Raw genomic sequence first — 18,382 nt, 5'->3', positions numbered from 1 at the left:
ACAAGGGCCTCTCGCCCTGCCCGGTAAGTCCTGGTGGGACGGTCGGAGCGACCCCGGCCCACTTGGCTTCCCGCTTCCACCTGCCCACCCACCCTCCAGTTTGGGTGCAAGGGGACCAAGGCCAGACAGGAAAGCAGGAAGCGCCATGGCTCAGAACCTGAGTCCTGGCCTCCAGAAATGGCCGCGTTGGCTTCTTGAACTGTGAAGCCCTCCACACGCAGCGGCCCGAGACAACACTTACCTCTCAGGGCCCTGGCAGGCAGAGGTCAGCAGGGCTGTCCCCCTGGGGCCCCAGGGAACTGGCTGCCTGTCCTTTCCGGCTCCTAGAAGCCCCCGCATCCCCTGGATCAACTCCCCCCCACCCCCCACCCTGCAGAGCCGGCATTGTCTCCTCTGACCAGGCCCCTCCCGCCTCCTGGGCAATCCAGGGTGGCCTCCCACCTCCTGGTTCCTTTAGCCAGGTGGGCACCCTACTCACAGGTTCCAGGGGTCAGGACGAGGATGTCTGTGGGGGCCGTCATTCTGCCGGCCACGGGGCCCAACAGGCTTCTTTAGGGGAGGCCAGAGGGTCAGGACGCCTCAGGACACACAGCCCCCTCGGCGGTGCCGGCTGCCGCAGTCCTGGCGAGATGTTTTAAAACCCATGCTGGGCTTGCTGAAGAAAGTTTAAGTGGACCGTTAATTTTGCGGTCTCCGGGGCCATTTCTGTCTTCACACCATCCAGCTGCCTGTGGGGCCCCACTCAGCTCCGGCCTCTCTTCCCCTGGGCTCCAGCCCACCCCCGCCTGCTCGGCTGAGCCCTGAGAGGGTCTGCGCTGGGGCCTCCGTGGCCCCGCTCCTGGCCTGGGCCAGAGAGCTCTCGTCTGGTGCCCAGCTCCCGCTCGGGGGCCCGCCCAGCGTGCTCCGGGCATCCCACCCACGCCCACAGCCGACGCAGCCTCCCTGACAGCCCAGTACTCTCAAGATCCCCGCCCCACGTTTCGTTTTCTTCACCTAGGATGTGGCCTTGGTCGTGTGAAAGACCAAAAGGCAGGTAGATGGGAGGGTGGCCAGGCCACGCTCGCGGGTGACCCTGGGACTCCGGCATGAAAGTGGTGTGACTCTGCGAGCGGTTCCCAACTGTTTCTGTCACTGGGTCATGGGCCTCGAGTTCTGACCTCGAGTGTGTGCTGCACGTCGGGGTGGACACAGCCAGGCCCTTCAGACGGACGGGCGCCCGAGGCCAGCCCGGTACCATCAGCAGGACCCGCTGTGAACTGACCGCACAGCCGTCCGAGTGCACAGCTCCAGCCACCCCCAGCGCTTGTGTCCTCTGTGCTCCCTTGAGGGCTGGGCTGCCCCCACCTGCCAAGCACCTGTGGATGGGCAGCCTCATCTGTTCAACCTGGACGAGAAGGGACCCTGCCCAGTGTGGGGAGCGGGCGCCACCACTGAGCTGGGACCCGTCTGGCCACATGCGGGTTTTCCCCAAGCCCTGGTCACTGTCTTGTGACACTTTAAACTGTCACATCCTCCTCTTCTGCTCGGAATCCGGTCTCCTGGCACGCACAGAAGGGCGCTGAGACCTGTGGTGCCTTGCAGACAGGGGCTCTGCCCACCGCCGGGCCACTGCATCCTGGAGTAACTTCACAGGATGGAGGAACTACACACCTGCATTTCAGACCTTAACAGAGGGAACATTAAAGCGAGCACTGGGCGTGCTCAGAGGAGACAGGGACGCTGCTACTCGGACACAGCCTGGTCAGGCCTTGTGAGGTTGGCATGTTAGGCTGGCGCTCAGAGCCCAGGCATGGCTGAGGCCGGCCGGGCCCGGGGCTGCCCACAACCGTTTTCATCTTTACTGGTGTCTGAAGACGTCCACGAGGAGATCAGCAACCCCGATGGAACTGCCTGGACACAGTCATTGTGAAACTATAGTAAGCAAAACACAATAACTAATTTATTAGTATCTTCGGGGCACAGGTGAGGGCAGGAGAAGGCTGCCCTGCAGGCTGCTCCCCAGGGAGTCCCGCTTCGCCCCCCGGACGCTGTGCACATGCGGCTCCTGCCTTGCGGATGGCAGACGGGGGTCCTGTCCCTCTATGTCCACAGCTGCCCCAGCGGCCTGTGTGCAGCGGCCTGGATGGCACCCTCAGACAGCATGCAGATTTCCTGGTGGACGTCCTCAATGCTCCTGGAGGCGTCGACTGTCTGGGCCGGGGCAGGGGGGAGAGACAGGTTAATGTTCTCAGCGGGTGGGGCAGGTTCCGGAGGGCACAGCTTCCACTCCTCTGGGGTCCTTGACCCCCGGCCTCGCCTGGGGACAGTGAGCTGGATGGGCCCTTGGGACTGAGCCGCCCGGCCCCCTGGCTGCAGCCCCGGTCAGACGCTCACCCCCAGGGGACCCCAGTGCCACCAGCAGAGCCGGCGAGGGCAGCGCCCACTCCTGCCCCTCCACGGCCGCGCCCGGACCTGCCTGGACCACAAGTTCTGCCGGGAGCCCAACTCGGGTCCGACTCCTCTCCCTGGTACGATGGGCTTCGTCCCGATAGCTGGCTGCCCCACCTTGCTGACGCGCAGACCTCGGTCACCGGGGGGCCAGCCCACGAGAGGAGCGACTCTCCACCGGAGGGAGGGACACATACCGGGCCACATGGGGGTAGGCGTGCCTGGGAGCGCCCTCCTCAGCCAAGGCTCGGCCCTGGGCGCCAAGAGCCTCTAGGCAGCCTCTGGGGCAGCAAACTCTGGAAAAGCTCCAGGGTGTAGACACGCTCAGACAGCTGTAACCACTGCACGAAGTCTATGAGGAGCGACACCACCTCCTCGCGGGCCCCCCTGCCCCGCCTGAAGGTCACCTTGCCGGCTGCGGCCCAGCTGCAGAGCTCTGGCACAGAACCATCCCAGGCAGCTGACGGTGCGTGGCACCTCCCATGTGAACGCGTACGTGGACACCCCTCGTCCTCTGGGGGCCCAGATAACCACCTCTGTCTCTTCCTCCATAAAATGGAACCAGGGACACCTCGGGACGCTGGACCGGGAAAGCACAGGGTGAGACCAGAGATCGATTGTAATGGGCCGGGACCGGGAAGGGCCCGGAAGTGAAGGGAACTGATCAGAAGGACCCGGGGCTGGGGTGGGGGTCACCCAGGGGCCAGACCTGGGGCAATCTGCGCCTCCAATTGCGAGGAAAACAGGTTACTGGTAAGCGGTACAAACATTGAGTCCGTGCAAGTGTAAACATATAAACGAACTGGAAGTCTATGAGCAGCGAGGTTTTTATGTGGTTTCAAAGCACCACCTCACAGAGGGACGCGGAGTGACTTCACCATGAACCGCTTAACCCAGAGGTCAACGGGAGCATCACTGGAGCGTGACACACCGAAGGTGCGCAGCCCGTGACGGGGCAGCGACAGCCCACCAAGGACACACGACCTGATCCAATCACAAAGTCAATCTGAGGTTCGGCTACAAAGCGACTGTTGCAACCTTCAAAAAAGTCAAGGTTGAGCAAGTCACAGGCTGGAGGCCAGAGAGATGTGCCTGTGAACTACGTCCTTTGTTACCGGGGTCACTAGTGGGACCAGGGGGGTCAGGCAGTAGGAGCGCATCCATGTGACTGTCCCCATTTTGACAGGGAGGGGGTGTCAGGTACTAATTTATTCTCAAATGGTCCTGGGGAAGAGTTCCTTGTATCGTACTTGCAACTTTTCTGTAAGTTTGTGACTGGTTTAAAAATTTGAAAAATACTAAGAAAAATAAATTTTCAGATAAACAGAAGCTGAGAATGCTATGCCAGGAGACCTGCCTGGCCACAAACCAGCACCACCCAGAGCAGGACAGTGGGGAGGCAAAGCTGGAGGGTGAGGGAGAAGCACAAGGTGCCAGAACTGAGAACCCAAACCCTGGAACCTGCCCAAGTGGCGAGGACACTGCAGCAGTAAGAGAAGCAGCGGCCATGCCAGGTGGGCGCGTGCAGGGAGGACGGGCCGGGGCGCCGGGTCACGTGTCCTGAGGTGGGCGGGCGCCAGGCTGCGGGGAAGGAGAGCAGGGAGGTGACAGCTGTGGCGGGTGCGGGCCGCCTGGAGTCAATGAAGGTCCCACGCTTGACCCGGTTACACGGGAGCTAAAAGTGCCGCTGCCTGACACCCGCGGACTCGGCCTTCTGGATGCTGGCCTTGCACAGCTGACGTCCAGCAGGGGACGGGAGCCCGCTGGACGGCCGGCTTGGCACAGGGTCCCCCGCACAGGACGCCTGCTCTGGAGCCGCTGCCCGTGCAGCCCTGCCCTGGGCCAGCATCAGGGCACCGACCCACGTCCTGCACCAACCCCAGGACCAGAAAGCGCTGCCCCCAGGAGGGCCCGGGCACCGTGCCCACCTTCCAGGGCAGACTCGAGTCTCCCAGGAGCTGCTGGAAGCGCTGCAGGGCCCGCTGCTGGAAAGGGCTGCTCTCGTAGCGTTCACGGCCGAACTCGCCCCTCGCGGCGGCCTCTGCCAGCTGCAGCTGCAGGAACACGACCAGGTCCGGTTTGGGGAGGCCCACGTCCGGCTGCTTGCACCAGTCCAGGGAGAAATTCTGCCGACGAAGAACCCAACCGTTATGGAGCCAGCTTAATGCGGTCTCATTCCTGGCTTCAAAATTCAACAAAAAGGGGGAAAAGCGAGCTGACGTTTGAGGGGAGTTCTTACACAGCAGCAGCTCTGTCCTTTAGGTCTCCAGCGTTTTGCTTTCTCTCACATCACCTTCCTGTGTTTTGACGTGTGAATACGTTCACAGTGGACAGAACACCCCGGGGCCCAGGACGCGTCACTCAGGGCCCGGGACCGAGGGCATCATGCGTGTGCCCCACACCCTCTGGCCAAGCAGCGGCAGCAGACGGGCCAGGGCATCACCCCCTTCCACAGAGAGGGGAAGACCCCAATCCTGGAGACGCTCGCCAGCGCCCCGTGTGCTGTCTCCTGCATGTCCCCTCTCATTCATCCTCACAACTCTAAAAATAGTGTCCCCACTTCTAGAGGAAGAGAGAGCCACACAGCTCTGAAGATTTAGGGTTAGAACCCAGCTGTGGGCTCAGAGCCTTGTGCCGCCAGGACAACCTTACTGGAGAAGGGAGCCCGTCGGCCCTGCCCGAGCCTGCGTGCTTTTCACAGACGGAGCCGTGTGGCCAGTACCTCAGGGGACTGCCCTAAAGAGGACCCTGCTAGCTCGTGCAGGAAGACTGGCAGGGTTAGAAGGCTGTCATTTTGCAGCCCTTCGTGAATTAACCATGATCAAAGACTGTTACCACAAAAAGTGGATAACCAGGCACGCTGTGCCTCTTGATAGGCAACTTGGGAAAATAAAAAATTCAAAACTTTTAGCGGAAGGAAGAAAAGAGATGCAGGAACCTATGTATCGAGAGATTCAAGAGACATTTCAAGAATGGACCTTAACTGGCTGGATTCTGATTCAATGGAACTGTAAAAACACAAGACGGATCAAACAGCTCCTGAGAGCGCTGGGAACTCTGCACACTGACTGAATGATGACATTCTGGAATGGGGTGAGACGAGGTTTCTGAAAAGCTGTTTTGGGGATGTGCACCGAAATGTTTATGAAGGGACTGATGATGTGTCTGGGGGTCACAGAGACCAGAAGGTTCTGGGGCAGGTGACGGTGCTGGGTGGCTTATTTTCTCTGCTGGTATATGTTTGAAAATTTTTAAATAAAAAGCAGGAAAAAAGGGCAGTGTAGTCACTGCCATTATGCCTGTGAAACAGCAGCTCCCTGGAACAGGGAGTCAGGAACACAGCATGAAAGCACCCCAGACACTCTCACCGTCTTTTCCGCAAACAAGACACTGGATGAAACAGGTCTGTCGATGACCATATGTGTAAATGTATGATGTGAAATGTGTCGGCCAAATGAAAAACGCAGTTGTATCTATGAAAACAACCTGTAGCTACAAAAAAGGTTTCTCTTCTTGTCGATAAAGACCAAGTTAACCTGGCGAACACGGGGATCTCAAACCCCTAGAGGCAGTGACATGAAGAGACTCGTGCTGCGACTGCTCTGTGCCCACGGGGACCACGCTGAGTCCACACCAGGCACAAACCACGTGCTGGGGCCAAGCTGCACTCACCTCCTTGGCGCTGGTGAAGGCGACCCCAGAAAAGGCATACCTGTCCACGACCAGGGTGACGCCCTGGCTCAGCTTCTCCTTAATTAGCGGCCTACAAAAAAGAGAATGCCTGTGAGCCGTGGTCCTGGCTTCGTAGGCCCTGAAGTCTCATGCTCAAATCACCCTGATGACACAATTCAATTCAGAAGCCAACATGATGAAGGGATCACGCACGGGCAGCAATCTGTAGCCTGACTTTCATCCCCCAAGGCTCTGAATCTTCACTCCCAGCAAAGCCCAGCACGAAAAGACCACTCCACTAACGGGGATAAATACAACTGGCATTGGCAGCTGTCCAGAGGCAGCTCGGCTGTCCGGGAGTGGAGGGGCCGGGCCAACGGGAGGGAAGGCTGGACGTGGCCCGGAGGTGATGAAGGGTGTTCCTGCGTCCACCTGGGAGCCAGGACACCCTCCAGCAGGAGGCAGCAGGTGCCCACCCTCCGGCCCCGAGACCTTAGCAGGATGGGTGCAGACAGAGGTTTGGCATTGGCCAGAAGCAGTGCTTGCACTTTGGGGAACAAAAGACACCTGCTACTGTTACGGTGAGACGCTCACAGAACAGCACAGCGGGGGCACCTCCAACGGTGAGCCGCCATTCCCAACACAGCGTCATCCCTAAGTGCAAATATCAACACGTAAAACTACCTCATCTTGTGAACAGAACACTGGTAGAATATGGCATGAGCACAGAGGATGCAACTGTACAGAGAACGAGAAAGATGCCCCATAAACGCCCTCCTGACACATTGCTAACAAAGCAAAGCACACTGACCACACAGGTGGCTGCCTTTATATCAGACAGAAGGTGAGTCAAGACAACAGGTATCTGCTGACTTTGTTTAGAAGTGAATGGGCCTGCTTACCGACAGGGGAGGGCAGGGCTTGGATGGAAAGGGGATGGGCAGGGCAGTGACCTTTCTGTATGATTCTGACTCTTAGAACCACTTCATGTTTTACGTATTCAAAAACTGAAATCAACAAGAATGGGAAAAAAAAGAAAAAAACCCTAAAATTGTACACAAAGTCAAATGAACCTACCCGTATCCCAAATGAACACAGTGGAAGGGCAAAGGCGTGCCTGAGATGTTTGGACACAGCACCGTGTGCCCTCGTTCTAACAACAGAGCCGCAACCGCCCGGGAGCCCCAGGCAGGCTTTACGTAGGTGGGGGCAGTGATCCTAAAACCAGCCCATGGAGGGCAGGATGGGGCAGATGAGCCCGAGTGCTGGATGCGAGGGCAGGGGTCAGACAGATGCAGGGCACGTGAACACACGCAGAAGCTGAGCAGATGTCGGCCTCTAAAGTCCACCCTCCACAAAGAGCAGAGAACAGCCGGCCCCGGCTAAAGCAGGAGAAGGCACGGAAAGCCAGAACACCTTGTCACACCAAAAACATGTCCAAGGGACGAAGGAGCCAGCCTGAAGGGATTCCCACAAGCCAAGGCTGGAACAGTCTGAACAGAACGACTAACAGTAGTGCTTATGACCCACTGAGTCCATCCTGATGATGGACGGACGGATGGACGGACGGGGAAGGCAGGAAAGCTCTTCCTTATGCAGAATGCCAGCTGATCAGTGTGGAGGGAATGACAGAATCAGAACATCACAATAACAGCCTCCAGCAGGAGGACTAACCAACACAAACTAGGAGGTGAGTTTCACAGAAAGGGGATATTTATGGTTTTATGAGTTCGCCTTTTGACTATTTACAACAGGAAAGAGAGTCACTTAGTGGAAGAGCCTGGCCAGCAGCCCCCTCACTAATCAGGGGGAACCCAAGTGGCCTCGCATCCCGCCACGATGCCCTCAAGAGGACCCAATGTCACTTCTGCGGTATTCCTACCAAACATGCAAACCCAAATCTAGTCATGAGGAAACATCAGGTAAACCCAGCATTTCATGAAATAGCGCTTGATTTTTAAAAAGAGTGAGCAAATGGTAAAGTAAATGTGGCAAAATGTTCCTCACAGGTGAAGCTCAGGGACGGGCACCCGGGAATTCTAGGTGCCACTCCTGCAGCTTCCCCGGCTGACTGAAACGATTTCAGAATAAAAAGTTTAAAAACAGGTAGAGGGCTTCCCTGGTGGCGCAGTGGTTGAGAGTCCGCCTGCCGATGCAGGGGACACGGGTTCGTGCCCCTATCCTGGAGGATCCCACATGCCGCGGAGCGGCTGGGCCCGTGAGCCATGGCCGCGGAGCCTGTGTGTCCGGAGCCTGTGCTCCGCAACGGGAGAGGCCGCAGCGGTGAGAGGCCGGCATATCGCAAAAAGAAAAAAAAAAAAAAACAGGTAGAGAAGAACATTGCTAAATTGCTACGGAAAGTAAGAGATATTGCTCATTTCCAGGAATTTAATTCCTGGATGGCCCAAGAGGATCAGTAGGTTTTGACAAACAGCCGGGGAGGGAAGCGGAGGCTGTTACCGCAATCGGTGCCGGGGAACGGCGCAGCAGCTGGGAGGGGGGATGACTTCCACAACCAGCAACTGACCTGGTAAAGACGCAGCACAGCAAAAGGGCAGAAAACCAGGGGCTGAGGAAGTAACCAGAGTCCACTCAGAAAGTGCTCCAAGCACCAGGGGGAACTCAAAACAGCCTAGATTAACTGAGCACCCATTCCCAGGCCCGCCCAGCACACCAGACCTGAGGGGTACTAGGGGCCACAGCACTGCCCGGCATCCGACCTGTCAGCCAAGGACTTCCAAGTGTCAGCAAACCTGATCTGATGGCAGTGGCTGGAATAATCAGAAGGGGGAGCTGTGGCAGAACAAATGGCCCAGAGACTCGCAGGCCTGTGTCCTGGAAGCAGACAGCAGTTAGGGAATGGAGTCAGAACTGTTTCTCATTTTCAGTTGCTCTGACATTACTTTTCTACAAATCCACAAAAAGCGAAAATCACAACATTTATGTCAATAAACTCCAGATGTGTTAAAGACTGTAAATCTGCCCTCATTTTCATCTAATACACGGAGGGGGAGGCCTTTCCAGACAAGACCACCAGCTAAGCCAAAGCCAGAGGAGAGGAGTGCCAGCTAAGCCAAAGCCAGAGGAGAGCAGCGCCGGCTAAGCCACAGCCAGAGAGCAGTGCCAGCTAAGCCAAAGCCAGAGGAGAGCAGCGCCAGCTAGGCCACAGCCAGAGGAGAGCAGCGCCGGCTAAGCCACAGCCAGAGGAGAGCAGCGCCGGCTAAGCCACAGCCAGAGAGCAGCGCCAGCTAAGCCACAGCCAGAGGAGAGCAGTGCCAGCTTGCTTGTGAGAGGGAACAGGCACAACCGCCTGGATGTCCTTCCACTGGCATCGCTCAATCCAAGGTGGAGCAGCCTTTCCGGAGAGCAGGCCGCTGGGACGGGAGAGAAGAGGAAGAGTGGAAATCGTGAGGCAGACTTAGGAAGCCAGCCGTGAGGTAATCTGTACGGTAGGATCCCATTCATTCACGTTAAAACAAAACACCTCTGATGACATATGTGTTACCTACATACGTGTGTAAATGGAAACAGAAGCACCTCAGAGTGTACCCCACAGGCACTTCGTCAACAGTTGTGCTGGGTGAAGAGGGAATCCACCAAGACGATGTAAATCAAAAAGAGGGCGCGAGAGGGCACACCCCAACATAAACTCAACTTCACTTAATGATGTGTCAACACTGGTTCATCAAAGATATAAATAAGAGCAGCTCTGGGTGAGGAGGAAGGGACAGGGGTATGGGGGTGACTCTTTTCTGTGTACCTAAAACTCCCTGAAGTCTATTAATTACAAAAAGCCGGGAGCGGGGGGCGGGGAGAAGAAAAAAAAGCATTAATTAGTGCTCTTTGGGATCCGTGAATAAAAGAACCTTGTAAAGGTACAGCCTCCAGCATGACTCTCAACCACTCAGAAACAAGAGCCGCATTCAGAGTCTCAGGGGGAGGCACAGAAGCGGGGAGGGGGCGACAGAAGGACAAGGTTGTTTACACGTGTTCCCAGCGGTTCGCAGAGAAAAGCAGGTGCACCGAGTGATCCTCCACCTCGCTTCTCTTTTCCAAGTAGGAACTCAGAAGCTTGCCAATTTCAGTTGATCTTTCTAAAACAAAAGAGAACACACAAAAGTGAGGTCAGGCTCTCCATCTACATTAATAGTTTGTGCCAAATTTCCAGGCCCTGACCCAAGTCTAACTTTGAGTTTTATTTTACAATAACTTTAGACAGGTTCAGACCTTTTCCTGAGAAAGAGCAGCAGTGTGCAGACACACTGGGATGAAAAATGCTTTAGGAAGAAGGAACTCAGGTAGCAAGCAGCAACTGCAAAGGAACTGCCAACCAAGGGGGACTGGTACCAGGAGCTACCTCGATACCAAAAGAAGGATATTCAACTCCCAAAGTCGGCCCTCCACATCTGAGGTTCTACGTTTTTGCATTCCACCAACACGGGACTTCGTAGTACTGTATGTGTTTATTGAAAAAAAATATGCGTATAAGTGGACCACTGCAGTTCAAACCCATGTTGTTCAAGGATCAACTGTATAAGATTTGTAGACTGGCTGGCTTAAAGATTAAAATGATAAATATTCAAAAAAAGCACTTTCGGACTTCCCCGGTGGTTGAGATCCGCAGGGGGCACGGGTTGAATCCCTGATCAGTGAAGTTCCACATGCCACACAGTGTGGCCAAAAGAAAAAAAAAAACAAGAAAATTTAAAAAGCATCCCCCCATCCCCCTCCCCCTGGTTTGTAAACCTTGAGCTTCTCTTGATTAAGTGTTGATAATATTTTTACAGCATTTTCAAGATCAATGTTTTACCTTAAAAAATTAAAAATACGACACAAAACCCTTCACAGGGTAAACAGCCATGCAAGGGCGGGGGGCGGGAAACCCAAGACAAAACGGAGACTTGGATTACAAAGCAGCACCAGGAAACTTTTAGGGGTCACAGTTACACTCATTCTCTTGGTTGTGAAGACGCTTTCCTGGGTGTACATGTGTCAAGACTCACTAAGCACGTAACTTTACTGCACATCAGCCGCGGGGCAGCTGCGCACAAACAGAACCACAGACGCGTCCCTCTGAGGCTCGGGGACCACAAGGGGGCCCAGTCCCCGCGCTCCGACCCGCGGACAAACGAGGGCTAGTCCAGCGCAGGAGGCCTTCGCTTCTCGCCCTCAGGAGCCGGCGAGGACTCCGCAGCCCCCGGGTCCCCTCCCCGGCCCCCGGCATCCCGGAACCCCGCGCCCGCCGCGCCCACCCGGGAAGCGCAGCAGCTCGGCGCAGTGGCCCGCGGCGCACAGCGCGTCCACCAGCTTGCGGCTCTGCGTGCTCTTCCCCGCGCGGTCCACACCCTCCAGCACGATGAGAGCGCCGCGCCTGCCCGCCATCGCCGCGCTTCCCGCCTCCGCCACCACCCCCAGCGTAGCTGGGCCGCCCGGACCTCCCATTGGCTGCAATGGGCCGGCGCCCACGGCGCGCGCCGGGATTGGCTCAGATGGGCCGGATTGGCTGGGACTAGTCCGGCGGAAGCGGCGCGACTGGCCCGACGGGGCTTCGGTCGCACCGCCTCTTCCGGGCCGGAAGCCGGGCGCGCCTTGTTCTGCGCGGGCCGCTGTCATGAGCGCGGGCGGTTGTCCCTGCTCCTAAAGTTCGGGGCTGCGGCCTCGGGGTCCGCCCGCCGCCGATTCCCCGACGGCGGGGACCTTGAGGGCGCGCGCCCCGGCACCGGGAAGCGCTCAGTCAGGTTGGCCGCTGTCGTCTTAGGGGCGGTTCCAGGTGAGACCGCGTCCGCCGCCTTCTCGTTGAGGGGTCCCGCCCTCTGGGCCTCGTGGCCGCGGAGGCCTGTCTCCAAGTACCGTCACGGTGGGGTCAGACCTCAATCTAAGGGGTTGGGGCGGACGCCAGCGTTCGGCCCGTGCCAAGCTGGGAGCCGCGTTTCCCAGAACTGCCTCTGGAATGCTCGAGTTTGCCGAGGAGAAATCCGGAGGCAGCCGGAAGTGTGGCCGTGAACTTCAGGGCTGCTCTCCAGGGAGGCTTCGTGAAGCACCTGCTTCCCTGCTGCAGACAAGAGACGGGCGAGGGTTTTCCAGGGCTGGGGACGGCAGCGGACTCCCGCGGGCTCCAGACCGTCCACCTCGGTGCTTGGGCTGAGGTCATGGCAACAGTTTACCTGACTTTCCTCCCCCACCTCATTCGGTGCAAGCCCCTGATTTCCCGTGACCCCAGACACCTATGGTCGCTTGACGTTTTCCTGATGGACCGTTGCTTGATTTGGTTGTGGGTTCCGAAAGGGTGGTAGATTCTATCATTCCCAATTATTGGCTTTCTTCCTTGATGTTGAGCTTGGCCCTGTGACTTCCAAGGCATCTGTAAAGTAACCAGAGCTGACTTTCAGGAAGAAACTTTAAAAGCTGTTGTGTGGGTCACCCCTCCCCTTCCGGCCGCCAGTGTGAGAACAGCATGTGCACGATTAGGGCTGCTTTTTCACCCTGGACCCTGCAATGAACGAACAGCCACAGCCGAGCTACAGCCATTGCAGCTGATAGGTAGCACCAACAAGAAAGAAACAGTTGTGATGATGAGTCCACCGAGACTTTGGGGTCCTTTGTTACTGCGGTACAACCTAGTGAAAGGTCGTTGATACAAACACTAGTACTTAATATTGCTTTTGAATAATGAGTCTTGTTCTGAAATTTTCATCTCCTTGCCTTCAAAAGGATGAAGGGATTAGGGATTACAGAACACAAGAGAACCTCCTGGGGTTGGGCAAGTCCCAGGACAGCCTTGTACCACATCCGTAGGATGAGCTTACCAGGCAGACAGGCAGGAACACGTGCAATACATCAGCTTGTGACTGCATAGCCTTCCTGGTCACCCATGGAAATGCGGGGAGCCTGGCTGCTGGGTCCTTGTATGCAGGGGATGCCCTTTTGATGGCAGAAATTGCTAAACTGGCACAAGTACAGTGAAATTTCTTACTAAGATACAGGAAGCCATTTTGCTTCCACCTCTTCCAACATGCCTTTGACTGCAGGTACCAGAATGCCAGCCTAACTGGCTTAAATCACCAGGATATCTAATCATCTCACATAACACAAAGTCCAGAGTTAGGCAGCCAAGAACTGTTTCTGCTACTCAGTGATGTCAGATGTTGGGTCAACAACTTACCAGTTCTCTTAGCTTGTCCCTCGTGGTCACAGGGAGACTGCAGCACCTCCATGCATGCAGTCGTGACCTCACATCCCTGACGCAGGTACAGGAGAGTCCTTGCATCTGTGCATCCGTCTCTGTGCTTGCTACGCTGAGAACTGTCTCTGCAGTCTGCCCTGAGCAGTGCGAGTCTCCACTGCCACGGGGGCCTGGTAGTGGGCACAAGGGCATCTGCTTCATGGAGGAAATGCCAGATAGGGCGCTGGGCCTGAGTGTGCTTGGGGCCAGTGAAGGCCCAGAAGCTGGCCGGACTTGCTGAAGCTGGCTGATGGGCACGTGGCACTTGTTAGGTCCTCTCTGCTTTTGTGAGTTTGAGACTTTCCATTAAAAAAGAGGGGGCTTCCCTGGTGGCGCAGTGGTTGAGAGTCCGCCTGCCGATGCAGGGGACACGGGTTCATGCCCTGGTCTGGGAAGATCCCACATGCCGCGGAGCGGCTGGGCCCGTGAGCCATGGCCGCTGAGCCTGCGCATCCGGAGCCTGTGCTCCGCAACGGGAGAGGCCACAACAGTGAGAGGCCCGCGTACTGCAAAAAAAAAAAAGAGGCCCCATAGCTCTCTTACTGTCCTATTGCACCTTCCATCACAGGAATTGGTCAGACTTTGCTACTATCCATCAAAGACTTTCTCCCTGTTTTAGCTGGGTTGCAAGAGCAAAATGCCACAGGCTGAGTGGCTTAAACAGCAGAACATCTTCCTCACGGTTTTAGAGGCTGGAGGTCCAAGTTCAAGGTGCCAGGAGGGTTGATGTTCTCCCTCTGGGTTGCAGGTGGCCACCTTCTCACTGTGTCCTCACATAGCCTTCACACTGTACAGCTGTGGACAGAGAGAGGTCTGGTTTCTCTTCCTCTTAATGCTCGCTCAAATACAGTCACATTGCTGGTTTAGGGATTCAGCCTATGACTTTTGGGGGGGATATTCAGTCCATAGCACTCACCTACTTCCAGAAGAATAAGATTGTGCTGGGCACATCAGTGCCCTGTTAGATGCCATCGCCCAGCCCTCCCTGCAGGTAGATGGGACCAGGGGGCTAAGTTACTGCCAATGAGATGTGAGCAGCAGTGGTGTGTGCTCCTTCAGACGGTGGACGGAGCACTCTCACTCTCCCCCAACCCCCCCCACCTTCTTGCAATCCACCCTTGACCATGAAGACAATGGTGAGGCCCTTTGGGGGCAGTCGCCACGCTGGAAGGAATCTGGGTCCCTGAGTAACCCCGCGGAGCATGGCTGCCTGGCCCCTGGACTGTTAGATAAGAAATAAAATTCCTTCTGTGCTAGTGGATTTTGGTTGGGTTTCTTTGTTAGAGTAGCTTAGCCTTCCCCCAAAGCACTGGCTCTTGACTGGGGGACATTTTGACTGTCACAGCTTGGGGTGGGGTCTAAGAGCATCTAGTGGGGGAGGCCAGGGATGTTGCTGGCCATCCTACAAGCACAGGAGAGGCGCCACCCCAGCAAAGGCTTATTGGTCCCAAACTGTCAGTAGTCCCAAGGTTGAAATTTGTTATCAAAGATTTATCTAAAGTATTGCAACATACTGAAAGAAAAAGCATGGATGAAAAATACTCTCTGCTGTATCAGTAAACAAAGGATGTTGCAGCCATCAAGCCGGCAGCTACTGCAGACAGTGCACCCTGACGGTGCACCCTGAGGGGATTCAGGAGGGAGAAAAGCAGGATCCTGGCCCTAGATAGTTAAGGTGCACATCAGAGGAATGATTTCAGTGAGCCCAGACTCTTGAATTTTCCCATACATAGAAAAGTGTTAACTCCATTAACTTGCAGTGTCTGTTTTCTTTAAGTAACAGACTCTTTTGATGTTCCGACTGTGCGGTTTGTGTTGCAAAGACTCTCATAGATCCTGGCTCCTCTCTTACCTCCTCAGAGCAGTCGCTCAGAAAGTCTGACAAAGCTGAATTCTCAACTTTTAGGGTGTGCGTTTTTTTTCAGTCGACAATAGGGAATTGTCTCTCATTTTTGCAGTTTCTAAAATGGTCTTTGTAAGAGAATTCATCACTATCTGGGAGGACTTATTTTCATTATATGATACAGGAAGACTACTACCCTTCATAATAAAGAATTTTTTTTTTAGATGAAAGGCATGAAGACCCATTTCCCCATAGATAACAGTAAAGGACATAAAATGATAGAACTACAAACAGCCAACAAATGTGTGAAAATCTGTTTAGCCTCACTTGAAATCAAAGAAACACAAAACATAGAGGTTTTTTGTTTTTTGTTTTTTCCCCCTATCATGTAAAGCAAAGATAATAAAGCCTGGTGAAATCTAGGGTTAACAAAAGTAGAGACATACTCAATGGAGTGTCAGTATAACCTTCCCCTCGGGCAATGCATTTAGAAATATCAGCACTTAGAACACGCCCTTTGAGCCAGCAATACAATTTCTAAGAATCTATCTTGAAGAACTAATAAGATGGGACTTTCTGGGTGGTGCAGTGGTTAAGACTCCACGCTCCCAATGCAGGGGGCCCGGGTTCATCCCTGGTCAGGAAACTAGATCCCGCACGCTGCAACAAAGAACCTGCATGCCAAATAAATAAATAAATATATTTTAAAAAAAGAATAAGACAATGTGGTAGATTAAGATGGCCACAACTGCACTACTCCTCCCATTGAGAGGTGGGGGTCTACTTTCCCCGCCCCTCGAGTGGGTTGTCCCCAGACTCAACCAGTAGAATGTGGTGAGGTGATGTCCTGGGATGACCAAGGTGAGGTCACAAGAGTCTGGCAGCTTCCACCAGTGCCTCCTGGAAATCTCCAGAAGCCCTGAGCAGCCACATAAGAAGCACAACTGGGCTGGAGAGGCAATGTGTAGGTGCTCTGGTCCCTGGTACCAGTTGAATGCAGCCTTCCAGCCACACCAGTGATCTCTACCGTATCACACAGAACAGAAAAATCATCTAACTGAGCCTTGCTGGAATGCCTGACCAACAAAAATTGTGAGCTCTAATAAAATGCTTCTTTTAAACCACAAAGTTTTCAGGTATTTTATTATGCAACAGTAGATAACTGGAACAGATACATACAGGTGTATGAACAAATGTTCACCAGAGCACTATTTATGGTAATGAAAGACTAGGAACAGTCAAAATTTTCTTCATCTATTAGGAGTCTGTTAAAGTATGGTACACTAACACTGTGAAATATATCTAATAAACAGAATGACATAAAATTGAGTAAAACATGGCCAGAATTTGCGAAGAGTATTAAGTTAAAAATGTAAATGGTAGAAAAGTGGATAGTGTGACACCAATTAAGAAAACCAACAGCTCAGTTTAAAAACTGGGCAAAAGATCTGAACAGACACCTCACCAAAGAGATGTACAGGTAGCAAATATGCATGTGAAAAGGTGCCCAACATCATTTGTCATTAGGGAATTGGAAATAAAATGAGATACCTCTACACGTCTATTAGCATGGCCAAAATCCAAAGCACTGACAACACGAAATGCTGGCAAGGATGTGGAGCAACAGGAACTCTCATTCATTGCTGGTGGAAATGCAAAACAGTACAGCTCATTCTGGAAGACAGTTTGGTGGGTTCTTTCTTTTAAAAAAAAATAATTTTTATTTTTGGCTGCATTGGGTCTTCGTTGCTGCACGCGGGCTTTCTCTAGTTGTGGCGAGCTGGGGCTCCTCTTCGTTGTGGTGCACGGGCTTCTCATTGCAGTGACTTCTCTTGTTCCGGATCATGGGCTCTAGGCGAGCAGGCTTCAGTAGTTGTGGCTCGCGGGTCCTAGAGCGCAGGCTCAGTAGTTGTGGTGCAGGGGCTTAGTTGCTCCGCGGCATGTGGGATCTTCCCGGACCAGGGCTCGAACCCGTGTCCCCTGCATTGGCAGGCGGATTCTTAACCACTGCGTCACCAGGGAAGTCCCAGTTTGGCAGTTTCTTACAAAACTAAACATAATCTTACAGTGTGACCCAGCATTTACAGTTCTTGGTATTTACCCAAAGGAGTTTTAAAAAATGTCCACACGAAAACCAAAACACGAATGATTATAGCAGCTTTATTCATAATTGACAAAACTTGGATGCAACCAACATGTCTTCAGTAGGTTAATGGAGGGACTTCCCTGGTGGTCCAGTGGTTAAGACTCTGTGCTTCCACTGCAGGGGGCGCGGGTTCAATCCCTGGGTGGGGACCTAAGATCCCGTGTGCTGCGCGGCATGGCCAAAAATAGGTAACTAAATAATAGGTGAATGGATAAATTGTGGAACATATAGACAATGAAATATTCTTTAGCATTAAGAAGAAATGAGCCATCCAGCCACGAAAAGGAATGGAGGAAACTTAAAATGCCTATTACTAAGTGAAAGAAGCCAATCTGAAAGGGCTATATACTGTATGATTTCAACTATATGACATTCTGGAAAATGCAGAACTGGAGACAGTGAAAAGATCAGTATTTGCCAGGGGTTCGGGGCAGGGAGAGGGATGAATAGAAGCAGACGAATTTTAGGGCAGTGCAGCTATTCTGTATGATACTGTAATGGTGGATACTTAACGTAATTGTACAACACAGAATGATTCGTAATGTAAACCATGGACTTTAGATAATAATAATGTATCAGTATTGCTTCATCAATTTTAATAATTGTACCCCACCCATGGAAAATGTTTATAATAAAGGAAACCGTGTGTATGTGTGGAGGGGGTGTATAAGAACTCTATATTTCCTTCTCGATTTTTCTGAAAACCAAAAACTGCTCTAAAGTCTATTAAAAGAAACACTTATCTACTTAAAACAATAAAAAGGTGGGTAGTGTGCAATTATGTACGCGAGCACGCGTGTGTGCATTTTCACATCAAGCATTAAATGGGGCCAGAAAGGTTGCACCGAAACTGCTATCATTTAGATTGAAAGGTGAGCAAGATAATCACAGTCCTGTAACTTCGGGAGGTTGGGAAACTGTAAATTCCTGTACAGTTTGAATTTCTACAATGAAGATAAAATTGGCAAAACAATGAACGTGTTTCCACTCTTAAATATCTGCCTGGGGTTTAGTGAAGAGTTCACGGAGGAAGGTGTACCTTTAAACGTGCATTTTCAGTGATGAACGACTG

The 18,382-nt window shown here is 53.6% G+C and overlaps 1 protein-coding gene across 7 annotated transcripts; it reads right to left on the bottom strand.

The window, feature by feature from the left end:
• Positions 1 to 1,917: 1,917 nt before the first annotated feature.
• DTYMK (deoxythymidylate kinase) lies at positions 1,918 to 12,667 on the bottom strand (the record flags this gene model as incomplete). 7 transcript variants are annotated; one of them, XM_082630633.1, is made up of 5 exons in its annotated part: positions 11,352 to 11,538; positions 10,085 to 10,193; positions 6,100 to 6,190; positions 4,356 to 4,553; positions 1,918 to 2,186 (listed from the first exon to the last, which is right to left on the bottom strand). In XM_082630633.1, the coding sequence occupies exons 1-5, from the start codon at positions 11,479 to 11,481 to the stop codon at positions 1,935 to 1,937; spliced, it is 780 nt and encodes a 259-aa protein (XP_082486759.1). In that variant the 5' UTR covers positions 11,482 to 11,538. The 7 variants fall into 7 exon arrangements, with proteins under 7 accessions (XP_082486759.1, XP_082486761.1, XP_082486763.1 ...); XM_082630635.1 differs by having other exon boundaries at positions 1,918 to 2,190; positions 11,352 to 11,529; XM_082630636.1 differs by lacking the exon at positions 1,918 to 2,186 and adding an exon at positions 3,886 to 4,008 and having other exon boundaries at positions 11,352 to 11,532.
• Positions 12,668 to 18,382: the final 5,715 nt, after the last annotated feature.

Source organism: Mesoplodon mirus, assembly GCF_964341445.2.
Source record: "Mesoplodon mirus genome assembly, chromosome: 8".
Taxonomy (NCBI): Eukaryota; Metazoa; Chordata; class Mammalia; order Artiodactyla; family Ziphiidae; genus Mesoplodon; species Mesoplodon mirus.
This window is presented reverse-complemented; position numbering and strand designations above follow the sequence as displayed.